At 34.1% G+C, this 20917-nt stretch overlaps 3 protein-coding genes across 3 annotated transcripts; 2 read left to right on the top strand and 1 right to left on the bottom strand.

The window, feature by feature from the left end:
• Positions 1-3: 3 nt before the first annotated feature.
• Positions 4-901, top strand: LOC117155925 (MICOS complex subunit MIC13 homolog QIL1). The gene is made up of 3 exons (XM_033332426.2): positions 4-132; positions 239-398; positions 633-901. Exons 1-3 carry the CDS (start codon positions 119-121, stop codon positions 801-803), a joined length of 345 nt encoding a protein of 114 aa, XP_033188317.1. The 5' UTR covers positions 4-118; the 3' UTR covers positions 804-901.
• Positions 902-1170: 269 nt separating this feature from the next.
• Sf3a1 (splicing factor 3A subunit 1) lies at positions 1171-4939 on the top strand. Its single transcript, XM_033332422.2, has 11 exons — positions 1171-1407; positions 1867-2197; positions 2280-2439; positions 2521-2802; positions 2895-3005; positions 3083-3254; positions 3313-3996; positions 4073-4134; positions 4246-4353; positions 4431-4604; positions 4695-4939. The coding sequence occupies exons 1-11, from the start codon at positions 1293-1295 to the stop codon at positions 4794-4796; spliced, it is 2301 nt and encodes a 766-aa protein (XP_033188313.1). The 5' UTR covers positions 1171-1292; the 3' UTR covers positions 4797-4939.
• On the bottom strand, positions 4930-16600 carry LOC117155924 (xylulose kinase). The gene is made up of 12 exons (XM_033332425.2): positions 16140-16600; positions 14017-14099; positions 13062-13215; positions 11887-12066; positions 10191-10292; positions 8862-8993; positions 8334-8487; positions 7424-7568; positions 6467-6756; positions 5992-6089; positions 5671-5811; positions 4930-5590 (listed from the first exon to the last, which is right to left on the bottom strand). The coding sequence occupies exons 1-12, from the start codon at positions 16191-16193 to the stop codon at positions 5510-5512; spliced, it is 1614 nt and encodes a 537-aa protein (XP_033188316.1). The 5' UTR covers positions 16194-16600; the 3' UTR covers positions 4930-5509.
• Between the last annotated feature and the right edge of the window lie 4317 nt (positions 16601-20917).

Here is a 20917-nt window from a genome sequence, read left to right on the forward strand (position 1 = left end):
TATGAACTTTGGATTCAACCGGAAATTGTGAGGAGCTTTACGTAATTTTCATGTTTCTCTAACTGTAACAAACGAAAGTATAACAGGATTATCCTGTTAAAATAATCTACATTATACAATGAATCTAACCCGGTTAGTACGTGCTGTAAGAACTAAGGATGTGGTTCTATTACGGTATTTGAATATAAATATATGTATTCAAGGAACTTGAATTTTAAGTTTGAGGTTATATCTTCAGGTTTGCCATAAAATCCACTATCGTTGGTGGTGTCGTATATTATACTTATGCGGAAGGATTGTGGTCAAAATCCGAAGAAACTGCTAAATTGTATGAAAAACTGTATGTAAATGTTGCTCCGTATGTGAAAGAAAATGTACCTGAAGAGATTACTAAGGAGGTAAAATACTAAAAGAATTAACAATAAATTCTAATTTATTGTTTGTTTAATTCTTTGGTATCAAATGGTATAATCTTCTATGCAATAGGTGTTTAGATATCTTACTTTTTGATATCCCTACTTGATGTTAAAAATATATGAATGTGCAAAGAATTAATGTTATATTTAAGATAATTTTTATATTCATAAAATGTTGGTTGTTTAAATAAATCAATACCAATAATTTTTTTTTAGTGGGCTCAACTACCAAGTGTATCATGTATTACAAGCTTCATGAAATCATCTTGGAACAAGGGTGTTATGATCAGTATGGAATTCATCTCTAATATACCAACACATACTTGTAATGGTGCTACTAATCTATATGAAACTGTGCAAAAGTACATACAAGACCTTAATCTTTAAGGTTAATAGAAACAAAATTAATTTTTATGTAATATTGTTAGTATCATTCTATGTTCTTTAGATAAACATTATATAATTGATATTTATAAATAAGAAAATTGTTATTTATTTTTTTGTATACTATCTTGTTTGTTTAGATATATATAATTTTAATGAAAATACACCGACATAAATAATAAATTGAATTTTTAATTTGCTTCATGCAATTAAAGGAAAATTAATTATTTAAACATATCACTATTATATGTATTTACATTTAAATCGTATTAACAAAATTTACATACAAAATCATTTTCTAATTTTTTTGTTTGTTTGTTGCATGCAGTAGCTATTTTCCTGTATTAATGGAAATGCAGCTTTAATTTATTCAATAAAGTGCAATGCATTTACGTTGGCAGCACTGTGTTACGTTCTAGGAGTGTGTACATAATAAATGACACGAAGCATTAAATTTTCTAAAATTAAGTGAACAAAAATATATTAAGCAGCATGCCTGCACAGGAAGTTGCAGTTATACAACCACCAGCAACCGAGAATGAAGAAAATACGGCACCTTCATCTCAACCGATCGTGGGTATTATTTACCCTCCACCGGAAGTTAGAAGTATGATTTTACAATATTTTTTAATAAGACAATACAATGCAACATTCATTTTTAATTGACTTCTTAACAATGTTTTAGAATGATCACGTTAACATTTGTTTGTACATTTATTGCATATTGAAGTAATAATAAAAAATGTTGGTTGTAATATATTAATTCATGTATTGTATGTTATTAGTAAATTATTACATTACTTATCTTTAATTTTGCTATACATAAGTTTCTCTATATTTTAATGTTATGTACTTTCATTGTAAAAGAGAAATAAAATTTAGGAGTTTATCTTGATTGTATTAATTTGCTATCTTTTAGTTATTTGTGAATGTTTCTAAAATTTCAAATATATTATATTAAGTATAATAATAATTTGCTATATTTATATATGATTTTACATTTTACAACAATTATTTTTTGCCTATTCGTTGATGTACATATAATCTTCCTTATGTAAAATTTCAGATATTGTTGATAAAACCGCTAGTTTCGTGGCCAGAAATGGACCAGAATTTGAATCAAGAATCAGACAAAACGAATTGGGAAATCCAAAGTTTAATTTCTTAAATTTTGGTGACCCTTACCATGCGTATTATCAGCATAAAGTAAAGGAATTTAAAGAAGGAAAAGGTCAAGAACCTACTATAGGGACAGGGCCTGGAAAAACAGTTAATCTTGCTGCTCATCAAAAGCAGCAAGAAATTTTGAAACAAGTTGAACAACCATTTATTCCAAGAGATACTCCTGCAGAATTTGAATTTATTGCTGATCCACCTTCTATTTCAGCTTTAGATCTGTATGTGACTCAATTAAATTCTTCATCTTTCATGTAATTATACAATAGTATATGTTACAAAATATATGTGATTTTATTTTAGGGATATTGTAAAATTAACAGCACAATTTGTAGCCCGTAATGGTCGTCAATTTTTGACTAATTTGATGAATAGAGAACAAAGAAACTTCCAGTTTGATTTTCTACGTCCACAACATTCTTTGTTTCAGTATTTTACAAAACTCTTGGAACAATATACTAAGGTAGTACAAAATTTCATTTTTTTTCTAATTGAAATCTATAATTAGATCTATTCTTGAATTTAAGTTAATTTAAATTTACAGGTATTAATTCCACCTAAAGATTTATTACCACGACTACGTGATGAAGCCTTTAATATGGATAAAATTTTAGAGCAAGTTAAATATCGTGCTGAGTGGTTAAAGTATCAAGAAGCTCAAAGACGCAAAGAAGAGGAGGAATTGGAACGTGAAAGGGTTGCATATGCACAAATTGATTGGCATGATTTTGTTGTAGTCGAAACTGTTGATTACCAACAATTTGAAGTTGGTAATTTCCCAGCACCAACAACGCCAGATGAAGTTGGTGCTCGAGTACTTATGCAGGTAACATAATTCTATTAATTCTATGTCACAGTGAAATATCTTGATAAAATTACAAGCATTTCTGTTTTTCTAATAATTTTTTTAATTTCTAGGAAAGAATAGAGGAAGGTGAAGATGTAGAAATGCAAATTGATAGCGAAGGAGAGGATGAAATGCAAAGTCGTACAGAAGGAGAAAAAGATCGTGCGAAAGACAACAATCAAGTAAATATTTTATTCATTTAATAATATAAAAAAAAGTAACTAACACTTTCATATTAATAACATATGTGTATTTTAAGGTACAAGATATGGAAGAGGATTCGAGTGATGAAGATGATGTATCACCTCCGGGTGATACTCATAAATCGAAAGAACCAAAACCACGCGATAGTAATAATATGCAACCTCCGCCTTTGCCACCAACTCCAGGAAATGTTGTAGTAAAGAAAGGATATGATCCTAAACAACATTGTAAGTGAAAAAATGTTATATATATAAGTACAAAATTAAAGTATGCCTATTTTTACAGCAATTAAAACTGCACGTCCTGCTGCTCCTGATGAATACTTGATATCTCCAATCACTGGAGAACGTATACCCGCAAGTAAAGTCCAGGAGCATATGCGAATTGGATTATTGGATCCGCGTTGGGTTGAACAAAGAGACAAGCATCTTGACAAGTTGGCTCAGGAGACAGTATTTGCACCTGGTACAGCTATTGAAGCCAGCTTGAAACAACTTGCTGAGAGACGAACCGATATTTTCGGTGTCGGTGATGAAGAAACTGCAATCGGTAAAAAGATTGGAGAAGAAGATAAAAAGAAAGATGACAAAGTCACGTGGGATGGACACACATCAAGTGTTGAAGCAGCGACGAGGGCTGCTAGAGCGAATATTACTTTGGAAGAACAAATTCATCAGATTCATAAAGTTAAAGGACTTCTTCCGGACGAAGAGAAAGAAAAGATTGGTCCAAAACCTGCTAATCGTGCAGCTGAACTGTCACATATGGCAGCAGCTGCTTCGAAACCTCAAGCTACATTAAAGGCACCACCTAAACCACCAGCTCCAAAGCCAGTACCGGTACCAACGCAACCACCACCACCTCCTACTATGAGCATGCCTACTATGGGTATTCCTCAGCCAATGATGCCGCAAGCACCGATGATGATGATGGCCCCTATGCCTCCGATTCGACCACCACCGCTTATGAGTGAGTAATTTTTATACAAAATAATAATATTATAGATTGATTATAAATTAAATATTTTTATTTTGTCTATTTCTAGCGCCAGCAATGTCGCCATTTATGCCGACACCACCGCCGATGCAGCCACCAATGGCATCTGCTGTAAGTATTTGTGAAGTAAAATAATGTTTAAGTAGTTCAAAGGTAGCACTATCTACTACCTAAAAGTAAAAATATTTTATGTATGTATGTTTATCTTACTATTGTTTCCAGATTGGATTAAAACATACTGCTGAACCTATGGAGGAGGAACCTCAAACTAAGAAACTTAGAACTGAAGATTCATTGATACCAGAACAACAATTCTTAGCTAGAAATAAGGTGTTTTATCAACAATTATGGTTTCTATACATTCAAGGATTATTATATGCATTAAAACATACATTTTATTTTTTCAGGGGCCTGTACAACTAAATATTGCTGTACCAATGATGACAGAAAAAGCAGAATGGAAGTTAAATGGTCAAACATTGAATATTACTTTGCAATTAAGTGATACCGTGGCGACAATGAAAGCTCTTATTCACGAGCAAACTGGCATGCCACCTGGCAAGCAGAAGTTACAGTACGAGGTATTATATGAACGATTTAAGCTATATAAGATTAACTATATTTATAAAAAATATTTTTAGTTTCATATATAATGATTATTTTTTTTTCAGGGAATGTTTTTCAAAGATAGTAATACTCTTGCATATTACAATTTGACATCTGGTAATGTAATTAACCTTTTACCAAAGGAAAGAGGTGGCAGGAAAAAATAAGAAGGGAAATATATAACTATACTTTGAAACTTTCATATTATTGTGTAATAATCAATTTATTTCATATTGAAAACTTAAAGATAGATTTCTATAGATTAAGAAATACTATCACTTTAAACAAATAAAACACCTATTAAGTTAAATTTTTTTTATTATAACTTTTATCTTAATTTTATAAGTTAGCATTTAATAAATAAATAATACATAATTAATAAAATTTATAAATATACAAATACAAAATTATTTTATACATAAGTTTAGTTCTTTCATTTTAGGAATTGCACTTAGGTTGTCTTGTACTTTTATCATTAAGGTATTAGTGATTTGTAATTAGCTAGATTATTTAATATATTCGAAATATTCGAATATAAATATTCGAAATAATATTTGTATGTTTTTTTGTATTTTTACTTCCATTTTAATGGTTCTTAGTAATTTCTTAAAGCATTGCTGTTTGCATAGGAGATTCAAGATATTTCTAGTAACTTTGATTCATTTATTAAAATCGAAGTAGTGTCATTACTCGAATTTTAAGAGCAAGCCTCTAAAAATTGCAGAAAAAGCATCGTATAAAAATTTTTCAGAATAAAACTATAAATATCATCAATATTAAACTGCTCTAAATGCAGCAATTATTTTAAATTTTCAGCTAATATGATGCATTAATGAAGGCCTCTTTTTTTAAATGCTCTTGTGTTATTCATGTATAGCCTTTATATAGTTTGTTTTGTACTTGTCTTATTTTTAATTTTCTCTACGATCTTTCGGTAACGTGCAACCATTGATTTGTATATCTAAAAATATAAAATAGTTGTTTCTTAAATACATAATATTTAGCAAAATGTAAACTTTAATAGTTGTACATATTACTTACTGTTTCTGCATCATTATAAGGACGGCATACAAGTGTCGGTTCTGGTAAGCAGCGTGTTATCTCATCAAAGTTGGATTCATTTCGCAATAAACCATGTTTCGCTTGATAGGCTGCACCCATCATAGCCGAATTAGCTACTTCCTGTCAAATAAGATTTAAGGATATTGAAAATGTCATTATAATTTTTAGGATTAAAGAATATTATACGAGATCCAAAAAATAAATATTTATAGATTTATAACAGAAAAGGTATATATAAAAATAAGATCATAACATAGACAACATTTCTATTTAACAAATTAGAAGGGTAGCAATGATTACCGATATGTATACTGGTGAATTAAAAACATCGGAAAGAACTTGAAGTATAGATTTATTTGTGGATGCACCTCCTGTCGCGATAATACGTGTATTTGGCCCTATAGATAAAAACCAAAAAAGATAAAAATGATTTTTGCAATTGAAAGTTTACATTTCTTTGAAAAATTGTAAATTTGTTGAAAATCATGTTCTTCTGTAAAATGATATTACAACGTATTACATATAAATATCAAAAATAAAATAATTACTAAAGAAGACATATTATAATAAAATTGAATTCTTCGATATATAAATATTGATAGGACAGTTTCTTTAAAATCTGATAATTAGAGCAAAATATATACCGAAGATTTAACTCATTTAACTTATCACAGAAGGCACGCACCGCCTTATATCTCTAAAAGTTTAAAATATCCTCGGTTATCAAGGAGAGTATAAGAAAATTGCAAAAATATTTTTGTAACTTGCAACTTACCTATAACGAAACCAAAATCTTCAGCGTGAGCTCTTTTTGCAACGAATTGCCCTTCGATCAAGGCTCTTACTTCCACCTCCTTTGAACTGTAACGCGATATCTCTTCGTTCGCTTTATTGAATCGATGATCACCAATGACAAATGGCAAAATCTCTTGTGCATCGAAGTATAAACCTAAATTTCCAAAATTTCCCCGCGGCGTACTTTCCAGTAGCTCGTTGAAGATTTGCCAAGAGCCCTGCGCCGCACTGTCGCGTATTCTTTCGCGAGTCAAAGATCCATTTTTGAAGCTAGAAATTTGAGATTCTAGTGTCCCGATCATTCATACGTTTAATCTCTTATAAGTAATATTATTTGGAAGGATTAAGACTCGTTTTAATGAAATGGATTCTATACAGATATATCTAAACGAAATGTAGACCGGGTAATCATCGATCTGTATTATTTAGATATTTTACAGGATCATTGTATTATTTTTTGCGGGATCGCAATTCATTTATTATGTTTCCTACTTTTTTCTCTAAATAATTTCTCTTCTATTAATATTTTGGATAGTTTGTAACATGTCTCTCCATATTTTACTAACAATTTATAATTTGATGTAGCATGGAAGATATAATTAGTATAGAAACTATATTTTGCTTTATACTGTCAAAAAGTAAGTATTACCTTCCTCTAAAATTTAGATAAATACAAAAAACAATGCTTAGGTACGTGATATCCGTATTTAACTGGAAGAATTTATTATGAAAATTCATGCCTTTGTAACCACAAATGGTAGGATATTTTAATGTTTGGAAATATATAAATACCCGCATTAGAGAGAATATATTAATTTTACCTGCACTTTCTAAGATTAAAGATTTTGAAGTATTCTTGTAAATAATTATAAATAACTACTAATAAAGTACCGATAAAGGAAAAATTGTATCCTAGGGAAATAAAACGGCGAGTTACCAAAGTAAAGCCATGTAAGCGTTATCATCAAGAGGATTGCAAAATATGTGTCCTTCTAAAGCAGTTTTCGGTTTGTTCAACCATAAGAACAGAGTATCACTTGTCCCCAAGCTGCAAGCGATATCTCCTTCTTTCAGTCTCATTCCTGTATAATAATAAATAAACGTCATTTATCAATTGTTTGTGTTATCAAAATTATTAATAATCAAACTTATTTATTAGCACAATAAATCCTACCTGCATTTCTCTAACTCGAGAAATAAATTTTATACGCAGACTTTGGAGTATATGTATTTAAACATATTCTCGTCCAAATTGAATTACAGCATATTTTACACTTCATTAAACTTGTTGCAATTTGTCCAAGCATTTCGCTGTACTACGTGCGAACGTAAAAGAAACCAGTCTAAGGAAATTTGCATGTACGTACTCCTATATTCCGATGTAAAACGTAGTTTCTCAAAAGTGTCGTTTTAACGGGCGATCGATTTTAGACGACGTTGCTTTTACGATAGCACGTTAGAGCGTAGTTGTCGAATTTTTAAGAAAGAATATCAACGTTACCAACCGGAAAAACGAATAAAAAACTTCACACGAGGAAAATATTATCGATAGATTAATTAAATATCGAGCAATACGGAATTCATTTAGCAGTTTCCTTAACAGTAAACCGCAAATTATAGTTCAGGCGAAAAATCTCATTAATCATTCCGTATGGGGAGCGAAAGTCTATGGGTATCTACGCATGTCGATTGGAAATGTATTTGCGTGAATATTCATGAAGGCGTTCGTTGCTCATAGAATCGAAACTTGTTGTCAAAAGGCGAAGTAGCGCGTATAAATTAATATCGTTGGCCGAACGAAAAATTATTCGTACCGAAACCGTGAGATCAGCGAATAGCGTGCTTACCTATTAGAGAACCTGAGTTGTCGCCCGTGAACGCAATTACACGGCATGCCTCGTCGAAGCCAAATCTTTCGACGAAATAGGACGAAATTGGACCGATATCGCTGCACGAGGAAACTGGTTTCCCGAGTTTTTCTCGTAGACCAAGACCGCAAGCCTGAACAAACACCGGTCCGATGATAAATATTGGAAAAGCAATGTACGTACGTAGTATGCTGTTTGCGTTATAGGTTATTTTCACAACAAATGTAGAGGATCTTAAAAGATTTAGATTTTGACATAAACATTTCGACACGTACACACATATAGACATATATAATTCTATTTTAAGGAACAAAGAATTTTCTATTTTTGAATTTCTGAGTTTTTTGATATACGAATTTACGACTTAAAAGATCGATTGAAACGAAACATATAGATAAAATTGAAAAGAATGTTTATTTCTATTGCTGGGGAAAAATGCGAACGTTTTATTGTATAGTAGCTTACCGTATTCAGAGAAAATCTAATAATCATTGATAATCCACATACCTCTAATAGGACGTCATCCCAATCTTTCGTATGAATATTTAACAAGTTCATTCCAGAGCCATCGGACCAATCGATCGGCGCGAAATCGCCGAAAAACAAGGAAGCCAGGAAACTGCTAATCAAAGAGATTCTCTGGAAGAAGTATCAAAAACGAGTTAACGTAAAAAACGACTATAAAATCTTATTCAAACACTTTATAATATATGTATAATGCGTATTAGTGACGAATATACGATAATGTTTCAGGTTTTAACAGCTAAATCTTGTCAGTCTATTCTGTGGGTATAATCAGGCAAAAGAATGTTGTGTATAGTAATTTTTTGTTGTCCTATCGTTTGTTATTTTATTATAACATTTTAACGAGGCTTTAAGCGATCTATGTTTCTATATATAATATTTCTCGTTCGATTATACCCATAGAATACACTTATTTTTGCTGTTAAACCATAGAACTTAGGACATTGTATATTCTTGCATACTCGTTATAATAATGCTACGAACATTAAATAAAATCTTTGTAAATAGGAACTCTCAGTTTGTTAAAAGTAGCACTCTTTGAAAATATTTTGGTTATTTTGGTTTTTAGTTATTATTAGCTATTGATCAAAGTAATTAAAAATCTATGTGAAAATCATTGCTATTGCGATTATAAAAGTAGAGCACGTTACGAGTAATCTATTTTCGGACACGTTGTTATTACATTTCGGATATTTATGGAAATTCAGGTTTTTACGAGATAGAACCTAAACAGAGATCTATCTCGACCGATATTATTGTGCGTATCTTTCAATATTCAAGTAAACTGATTCTTGTTTTTCTGTTAACGTAATTTCCATAGATTTCTATACGACCAAACACGCTCATACAAGTCGAAATAAATTGCCATAAAGCTTTTCAACGCTCAATAAAAACATTCTGACGAATAATAGAAATATTCTGACTGTCCATCGAAAATCCATCGGAAACTACGTTACGTAGTAACACCAATCTCGAGATTCATATCGAGAATTATATTCGCGTACATTCTCCGGCAGCAATTTTTCTATAATCGCAATAAGAACGACCTAAATAGAAATGACATCGCGCTAGACGATATATCTATTAAAAAGGAACAGTTCAAACAGGCGAGTAATCATCGTTATCGGGCACGTTAGTATTCACGCGTAAAGCCAAGGTTCACCGGCAGCTCACACGAGAAATCAGAAACGTAGTTAATTGCAGTCTAAATCCTTGTACCAGTCCACACGTAATCGAATACCTCGATCGATCGTAGTCCCGAAAATTTGTCAACGAAGTCGGCAGTGTAGATTTTTTTTTAGTGGATTATACCTCAGTGTTGCTGTAGGCTTCCGGTCTGGTGCGTGCTATTTTTGCTATTTGAGGCCCTGAGAACCTTTCGTACGCCCGTGATCCCGTTATCTCCGCCAATTTCTGCAATCATGCAACCACGACAGATCGTATAAGGATAATTGATTAGGGTATTAATCGGCGTGCGTCGATTAACTATGAATCAGCCCAATTCTCGTCATCGTCATCGCTCGACGCTCTGTCCGTGTTGTACATGATTTACACATATAACATGTACATAATTTATTGGAACTGTTATAGAAATTTTTATCAATTTAGTAATTCTTATTGATATTCGGACATTGTCACGGTGTTGCAATCGCGTTATTCAATTACTTACTTTCTATATGCTATATTAAAACATTTCTATTCTCTTTCTATTTGCATCGTCTCGCGTTGAAATCGTAGGAACGATACGTCTTATTTATTACGAGTTAACATGCCTCGTATTTTCGATCGAAAACTTTTCTAAACGCGTGCCATTCTTCAAAAATCCCCGATCGCCACGCCAATGAATATTCATCCGTGTCAAAGAATTAATTTACAATTTGCATACTTCGTAAGCCCCGCCAATACGATTTTATATTGATTCCCGATCGTATCTGTTCGCGATAAATTTTTTTTTCTTCGCCGACGTTGCTCGATGTTCGTTGACGAAGTCGCAAGAACGAGAAGATAGAAGAGAGGAGAGAGGCTTTGGTACCGTTCCATTCCTCCGCTGGATATTTTTAAATCCATTAAAAAGTCGACGTCGCCCGTCGTCGACCTTCGCGACGATTAATTAAATATTTTATTGATTTTCGTCGGCTATCATTGCGAACGAAATTGATCGGCGATAGGTGTTCGAAACAGCATGTCGTCGACGTGACATCGCGCGTCGATAGTGATATTACACGCGTTACTGTCCATAAGTATGTTTGGACACCTAGTACGATTCGATCAAAAGATTCATATTTTCGCTATATTCTCAACGTTATGACAGAGGAACGTGTCTCTATCATTGAATTCTCTTCCTTTCGCCGCGGCTGAGACGAGAACGCTCCGTTAAATTTAACCCAGCTACGATCCGCGAATTTTCATATTTCGATCTTGCTCTCATTTCAGCGAACAAAAAGAATTTTTAACGTTCTGAGAACACATAGTATTGAAGCGAGAAATCATGCGTATCAGTAAAATTTACTTGGCATTTCGTTCATACTGAAGACACGTATTTCCTAACGTTAGGAAAATATAATTTTGCTCGAAAATTTGGCCGGTAGAATGTAGCAGGGTTAAACTGAAAGAAGCAATATATCCGCATCGTTGTAAATTCGTGTTTACCTGCAACGAATAGCTGACGCGTTGTAAAATCTATACGAACGTTTCGTACAGACAGAATTTGTTTAAATCAAGCTTGGGCAAATTTTATTTCAGATAAAGATGAAAAATAATAATTTGAAATAACGAATTATCTCAGGTATTCTTTGCTTTGTCAATAAATTAGATTTATTATTATTTAGATCAGTTTCAAATAACTATTTAGCAAAATAAAATTATATCTTACTTAGAGGATCACTTTCCAAATATCTTATTTCAATATTTCAATATTGTCGATTATTTAGATAATGTCCAGGCCTGATTTAAATATAATGGAAGGAAATTAGCGAAGAGAAGTTTAGAAGAGAAAGGAAACGCATACTTCTGGGCCATCGACGATCTCATCTAACATGTTACACTCTTTGGTGGTGCTGGAATCCATCCACACAGGTGATGTTGTCACCGAGAAAGAGGTGACCAGCTGTTCGTGCAAGAATTTCGCAGGATCCAATTGTTGCAATTGATTTCGACTGCCCTTGCCCCAGTAAACTGTGCCATGTTGCTATGTAATAACGAACAAAGATAACATTATCGTCTGGGTGTTTCTAAAGCTGTAAAATGTTCGTGTTTATAAGGGTCGTTTATTGCGAAATTTACATCGATACTTACACGTTGGCTGGAACGTTTCTCACTGCGATTCTCTGGCGTTAAAACTTCAACATTTATTTTCGTTCATCACACAAACAAATGAAAATTTCACTTAGATTTAATATCTGATTCCAAACAAGTTAGCTTGAAACAATACGCAATTTCGACCGATTTATTGTTCTTACTTTAAAAAGTAACTTCATTTTATGTAAAAATTCGACCAATCGTTTTCAGCTATATAAACCTTTTAAATACTACATTTCGTATATATTTGAGTCGTAAATTATGTTACGAAATACGAACTGTCCTCGTTTCAATTATTCTTGAATATGAAGTACATGCATATGCGTGTCTGTGGAAGTCTCTACTTCCGGCGCGGTTGACATAATATTTATTTGCGGATTGATTATTACTTCTCAAAATACGTTCAAGCTAAATAATATGCCAGAATCAGTAAAATAATAATTTTCCAAATACTTTTCGAATACTATTCGAATAATGCTCGACTCTGTCAACGAGATCGAAATTCAAGAAGTTATAGTTAAACGATCTGTTTGCGTCAAAGGATGAAAAAAGGAATAGATAAGAGTCATTATATATCTATTTTATGGTAATCAACTGTTCTTTTTTATAGTTAAATCAGTGAACGTCGCTGCATTTAAATTACCGATGACAACAGATATTTTTGTAATCCACCGTGTTTCAGTTCTTAAACGATACTCGAAATAATATGAATATTGCATAGAGGTACTTCTTGAAATTTATAGCTTCGGTAATGTTACATAGCATTTTGTGACGAACCTTAATTGACATGGGAGTAATTGAAAAGACAGATTTACTATCGATATTATAATTTATGAACCGTGACGTTTCTATTCCAGCGTTCTGACGTTTACAGCATTCTTTTACCTGTGCGCATCCGGAAATAGCGGCCACCTTGCTAAAATCGACGCCACACACGCGCAACTTATCGAGAATCATGTCCAGAGCCTTAACCCACATCAAAGTGGGAACCACCACTACGTGTGGCTCAGCTTTTTTCTGAATGACGCCTCCGTACGTTCTAAAATTGTCCAATGTTTAATAATTAAATGTAACGTAATTAAATTGTAATCGTAAATTCTAATTAAACGTAAAATAATTTGACATTTTTTACGAGATATTAATCATCGATGAGAGTATAAAAATATATCGAGTGTAGAAAGGAATTCGGTATTTTAGCTTTGTATATTCTATTTCGTTATTACGAATTCGCATATCTTAGTGCCTTTCATAAACATGACATTTTTTTCTAGATAGTGTATCGTTCAGCGCACTGATTCTGCTGCGATTCAAAATATAGTTGCAATGAAATCGACCATGATACGATTGGAAATTAACAAAAATATTTTATACTCCGTTGTAATCTTGCTTTTTCCTGTATAAATCACCAAGACAATAGTAATAAGAAATCAAAACAGAACAATAATAACGAAGAGTCGTATTCGTCATAAAAAATTCATTTGGGAGAAATTTGTTGCTTGTTACGAATTGTATTTTATCAATGCTTTCTTTCGAATGTGAGAATGTGTAAATAATGAATAAATAAATAATTCTCGATTTGCTCAATGCTATTGCTCAGACATGAACTTCTATGTACTTTAAAATATAATGTTAGAAATCGCATCATTGCTTATGTATCATTAGGTTGAACGAAAAGATTTTAATATCGTATTTTGCATTAGTCATCTCATGAGAAATCTTCGTGGATTTTAAAGTGTTAAGAAACGTTTTAAAAAATGTATGTCGAAACGTCAAAAGTGGATAATACGTAAAAATACGTAACATGAAAATATAAGAAAACATGGTATTTAAGCATATTTACCTAAATTCTGGTAGATCATTGTCAAACTGTACACTGGTTTCATGGAGAACAGCGAGATTGTTATCGACGACAACTGCTTTCAACTACAAATGTCAAAAGATACTTGTTAACGGCCTCTTAAATTCGCAATACTACGCTGTTCCTCGATTTTTTATCTACATCATCGAATAAGTTATGTGCAACAAGGCTACCATGCGACATAGCATGGTCAATTAGTTATGCTACTCCATAATGTAATTCGAAATTTAAAATTCAAAACTTTCTACCATTTTTCGTATCTACCGTATGAATATATACACGTGTAACGTTTAAACATACTACTAATCGTGTTTAATAAAATAAAAAAATGTCCAGATGTATCATCGCCCATAAGTTTAATCGCAAGTACAAATATCGTGAAACACGTAAAGTCTCGAGTGAAATTAAATGGACAAATAAGTATCGTTATTAAAATGAATCGTGGAATAGGATAAAATATCAAATAAAATAATATTTGTTTCAATAAATAAAACGAACAGATGTTCTAAGAGGTAGATACTTATGATCGATAATGTATATATCATGAGCGATGGTTTATGCAACAGAAATTATTATGTAGAATCCATAGATATTGATGATTGTCGGGTATTTAATTTGTCGAAAGTTGACAAGCAGATAACATTCACGTCTGATGGTATCGATTATTCTTGTATATCGCTTATGATTCACATATTTCTTCAATTTTAAAGGATCAATAATTACGACAAATTGAATTAACGAATAGATAAAAATAAATGTTTTATACGAATTGGTTATGTTACGATACAGTCGTTTATGATTTATGGAGTTTCGATGCCAAAGATGCGCAAGAAGCACTTTGCAATTTCAATTATCATTTCGACCGCTTCTAGCATTTCGCGCTTTTCGTTGCAAACGAGATACGCATTTCTTTCGCCCGTATCGTCCTACTGCTTAATGTTATCATTATGTTAGATAATTGTGACCCATCTGACGCGCGTCACACGCAGCGAAACGCTTCTCGTCAACAACTTCGAATTTTCCTATCATTTTAGTGTATTATTGACTGTAATATTTGTTTATACCTAAAAGCTAACCGTGGTAAATTTACCATTAGACGTTAAAGTATCGTTAACTTAATCAGAGTAATTTTTTTTATTAATAAGAAATTAGTTTTTGTTTTATTAGTATAACTATTCTTATTCCTTCAAATTATTCCTAATTTAATCGTAATTCGATATTTAGCCTATTAATAGAAAATTAATTCATTGATAGAACTTTACGATATTCCTGAAAACTAAATTTCAATGTCGTTATATTTCTTCAAGGAAAAGGGTTACATAATTGTAATGATCGAGTATGTTGTATAACTAGAAACTTGAGAGTACGATTTCAAATATTTGTCAGTAGAGATAATACAAGGTATACTGCAACAAATATTTGAAATTTAAGGAATCAAAATAGAGTAGATGTTTAAATTAGTTGTTACAGAATCAAAATTCAGTTTATCAACATTAGAACTCACAGTATGGTTTTCATAGTGTCACAGGAAACAAGAGATGATCAATACTGCTAGATGAAAAATATGTTTTATTTGATTCGATCCTTGTCAAGTGTTTGTTTTTCGTTACATTTGTAATCTTTAGAAAAAAGTACAAATATTGTATAGTTACAATTCGTTGAAGAGTTATCTCTTTTAATAAAAAGACATTTATAAGATTAAATAATTTTCTTAGATTTAAATGAAACGCGCGTTGTCACGAGCGTGCGCAGTAGATGATGCGCACTGAGAATTCAGTAACATCAAGTATTATAAAACCACAAACTAATAAATAAGTCTTCGAAGGAACAAATGATAAACTACTATGACTCATTGCTGTATAACTATGGTAATTATTTCACACGCGGTGTATAAATGTACACAAGCGGGAGCAAGAAAGGCAGAAATAAAAATAAGAAATAAGAGGAAAGAAAGGATAAAAGTGATATACAAGACTCGTGTCAACGATGAGCAGTTTTATATGACGAGAAAACGCGTCGGTCGTCGATGATTATTCGCTCGAAGCAGATGTTCGACTCCTGATAAAAAGCGGTACGCGAGATTATGCTGTTTTTTAAGGGTTTACCTGCTGCGTGCTGAGATCAAGCCCTAAGTATGTCGCGTTTGAAGCAGCGCCCATATTTCAATCGTAGACTGACACGCAATGCGACGAAATCGTGGAACAGATATGGCGTAGCAAAGATACAACGGAACCGATAGGTTTGAAAAACAGATACACTTCACTGTACGTCCGTGCGCCTGTTTCAAGCTCAGGGCACTAATGTTCGAGCGGTCTAGTCTGTTTGTGGTCTACACTCGTTCCCAGCACAAGCCGAGGCATCGTTACGCGCTGTTTCGCGTCGCAAAGTGACTAAATGGGAGTAATCTTATCGTTATTATTAATATTATAATGCTGTTCGTTACGTAAGACAGATTAATACTCGACGAAAGTTTACTCGAGTTAGCGTTATTTGGTCTCGGAACAACATTTCCATAACATTTCGTACGCGACTGAATCGTCGGCGTGCCACGACAAAGAGGTTAAGTTTCCGTCGATACTAATTTTCTTTCTCTGGGAACACCGAATTTCTTTACCGGCTGATCTATCACGTTGGTGTTCATAATAAGCGTACACCTGTGCTGCACCTGCTGAGAATTTCTCACAAGATAATTAAACTACCTTCGGCCATTGTCAGAATTTGAATATAAATTACCGAGCGCAAATTAAAGAGATCTAGTATCTTTTTATAAAACATGTATTTACTTGAATGTGATACGTGTTCTTTCTATAAAATATGGTTCAATTACGATAAGATTATGTTGTAAAATACCACAAGATGAAGGCATATTGTGATAAGAATTTAAAATTATATTTATGATAATCTTACGTTTGAAAGTATGCAGTAAAGTTGTGGATATGATTTAAGTTATGTGTTATGCAAGTAATGCGATTTAAAATTATCGCAAAAAAGGCAGTGTGCGCATTTTGATATTTTTTGAAGAGATGGAAATAAAAGTAAAATTCTTTACATTAATAGGATTCGCGATACTGGTTTTTAAACCGGTTTGACTCGTAACTGCGCAAACTGCATAGACGCGTCTACGACATTCTACTAGACAGAAAAAAATGACAAAACGAGCATTTAATCCGCATACCTAAATTATATATGTATTTCTTTCGAAAATTCAATGTGCCAATAAAGTAACGTTTTCAATTAATGTTGATATATTGCACGATATTTAATAGGCATCTTAAACGTTACAAATTTCGCAACATTTTTTAATTTCTGTATTTTACAGAAATATTTTCTTGGAAACATATATATTTCCATTTTTTAAATTAATTTAAATATATGTTATTTATTTCGTTATATATAGAAAAGGAAACAAGATACCGGAATTTTAATTTTTAAATTAATCAATTGATTTTAAATTAATTTTCTGTTTAAGTATATAAACAACATACAATCATCCATCATACACAAAAAAGGAAAAAATTGAAATTATAAAATTTTAAAAGGTATTTCTATCTATCAGTAGCTTCAATTTAATATTAAATATAAAAATTATTCTATAACGATCAGGAAAAGAAACAAAATAGCAATACCATAATTAAAATTTTTACAAGAGATGGAAGCACAGTCCTACAAAGAATCTACGCGTTATAATCCTTACTTCCACCTAGTTCATGGTACCTCCCTGGCAAAGTTTCATGTATTATTTGAAAAATACGGAAGAACGAAGCAAAATTTCCACCACTGGGTGAAGACTAGTCGTCGAGAGAAGCATAAAATATAGTTCGGTGCATTCTTCGGTTTGCCAGCGGCGGGCGGCGTAGTCAAAAAGGTAGGCTCGCGTCTCGAAGATCGAAAGTAGCGTAAAAATAAAACGTCCGATGTCGGGGCCGTGAACCATTATGTGTAGCAGTACCGGGGCATAAAGTCTGTCGGAAAAACAATTATCAAGAGCCAGGACCATAATAATTTGCGAGAAGTATCGTCGTCCTGTGTAATGCGTCGTTTTCTCCGAAAGACGAAAACGAGGAGCCTGAAGGCGAGCGTGCAACGACGCCGCCCGATACTGGGTGGTAAGTCCATGGTGCATCGAGGAGCAATCAGTTGTAGCAACAACCTCTGCGACCGTGCGCTGGTAGTAGTGCATTGGCGGTCGGTAGAGGGGCGAAAGTATGACGAGAGAGAAGCAACCAGGAGGGCGGGGGGAGATTGTTAAGTTATGTTAGTCGATGTACGGGTTTGTTTGCGTAGTCGGTGACGGTGTAGAAGCACGCGGCGACTGGTAGAGGAAAACGACGGATGAAAAGAGAAGAAGAGGAAGAAGACGAAGAAGACGAAGAAGAAGAAGAAGAAAGAGGGAGGCGAGGTTGCGATCAGGGTGCCAGGGGGTCTGGCCCAAGCCTGTTTGTCGGTCCCGTTGCCTTATAATCGTGGTATACAGATAATGGTTTGGGTTAGGGGACGCCAGGATGGTCCGCGCGTGAGGGGAACGCGAGGGAAGAGATCAGAGGGAAGGACGCGTATAGAGGAGCCGGCAGCAGCGGCGTCGAGACAGGGCAGTTTCGGACGCCCTGCTCCACCAAGACGAGAAGAACGAGCCGACGCACGACCAATCGAGCGAAACTTTCGCTGGCTCCGCTTGCTCGCCGTTTGGCAAAGCTTTTCTTTCTATCTTCCTCTGTTCGTGGAACCATGATTTCTGACCCTACGACGCAACGCGAACCTGAAAATGTAATTACCGAGAAAGCCCACTGGAGAACGGTTTCGCTGACGGTGGAACGCGGGCAGCTTGTTTGAGGAATGGCTGTTGAAAAATGTAGTATTATGCTGATACGCTTTTGTAGTAAATTTTGTAATAGGGTTTTGTAAAGGAGGAATGGAAAATTTTGCATTTCGTTAAATGATTATAGAAGGTAAAGAAAAATACATTACCGATTAATTACTGACAAAACAGTTCCTCGGTTGCGCTTAATATACATTACCACTTAAAGATATACCATTAATATGATAATTTGTATTTACGTTTGTTTTGTGGATGTTTTTCTAAAGTATGTTCGTCTAAAGTTTATTCAAAGTTTAGCGTGTTTCAGTGGGTAGGCTAATCTGATGTAGGATACCAGACACGGTGATTAGCTGTGGGGCACGTTTAACGAGAAAAGGATTGATAGATTCACTAGAAAAATTTTGCTCAAGTTCTTAGAATTTTATGGCAGCTATAAAATATAATAGCACAATTTTATTGGTCCTGATCAATTTAACATTATTCAGTCTACAATCTACATTATAAAAGAATGTTTATATTTCATGATATGAAAAGGAATGCAAATATCAATCAGTTTATTTATGTTCGAGACGTTCAATTAGTTTCAGTTTGTCAGCATTTGCATTTGATGTCTCGACGTCTATGCGTGATTACGTAAAAAGAAAAATAATAAATAATTCAACGGCGTATAACTCATAATATCAAAGAAGATCTTTGCTTCGAGATAAATGTTTGAATCATGTTTATCTGATTTTTCTTATTGATTATCACTTTTTAATAATGCAATAAATTTAGTTACATCCACTTTTAAATTGAAATTATGTTACGAACATTTAAAACCATTATCAGTATTCAAAACGCACTACTATTGTAAAAAAAACTTGTATAAAAACAACACGATGCCCATAATTAATGCAAATCCCGCGATTCGTATACAAAATAACGAGGGATCTTATACGTGAGAGTGTCAGAGTACTATTAAATTTCGACACGTTAAAGATAAATCAATCATTTTTGTGGTAAAAACAGCAATAATTTTCGCTAGGAATATTTAACTTCGAAAACTACAGCTGTGAAGTTAAACCAACGAAAAATCGACTCAAACTCGGTCAAAATCCAATCACTTTTTTTGACATTCATTCATCAATTCATAATCAACTAATATATTCGTAGTAATAAACTTTTACACCTTTGAATATGAAATCTAATATCTTTATATTATAATATTCCGATAAATACGATTTAAATATTGCCTCCTTGCTGTTGCAAATCTTCGACTGCTCGAATTCGCGTCACACGACTAATCCAAGCGAGACTTAACAGTGAGTTGAATGCGTGTTTAACGCGTGCGGCACGCGAAAGAACGCAGCAGCCGTGTGTCGCGTTGGAGCTTGACGGAGTTCGATGTTTTCCACATTGACAGTGTGCCTTGCGTGGAAGGGGATCGAAATGGAGACTCGAGCGGGAAATTTTTTGGAAGAGTAGAGTTTCATTATCTAAACACATCGTCGTCGAATATATCGACAGGGTAGCGGTGGAAAAAAGGCAAGGGATGATAGGGGTGGTGCAGAAGCGGCGGATGGCGTCGGCGACAGCCGGCAGAGCCACGTCGTCGCCGTTGAACGGACGACGACGAAACGACGGCCGGCTCTCTCGTGCAGACGGACGAAACTGTGGAGTGAGACGAAAAGGGAGAAAGAGACAGCCGGGCGCCGATTCCAGCGACCGGCCGGCGCTAACCTCGACGCCAACCGTGGAACGTCGCCGACGTCGCCGACACCGTCGCCGCCACTGGTCGACCCACGACACCACGACGAAGACGATGACGACGACGACGACGACGACGATGTCGACGACGACCACGACGACGACCACGACGACGTCGACCAATGCAAGAATACTTCTTCTGTTGGCATCGTGGCATCATCACGACGGGGGTGGGAACTTTGCTCATCGGTCGCCAAGCTGGAGGGCGCCCTACCACCTTACTACTCTCCAGCCCTATCGCATCCCTCTTTACACACCGACACATGTTTGCTTTGGTATTGTCAGCTGAATTTCTCGATCCCAGTATACGTCAATAGCATG

This window comes from Bombus vancouverensis, chromosome 8 (assembly GCF_051014615.1).
Source record: "Bombus vancouverensis nearcticus chromosome 8, iyBomVanc1_principal, whole genome shotgun sequence".
Taxonomy (NCBI): domain Eukaryota; kingdom Metazoa; phylum Arthropoda; class Insecta; order Hymenoptera; family Apidae; genus Bombus; species Bombus vancouverensis.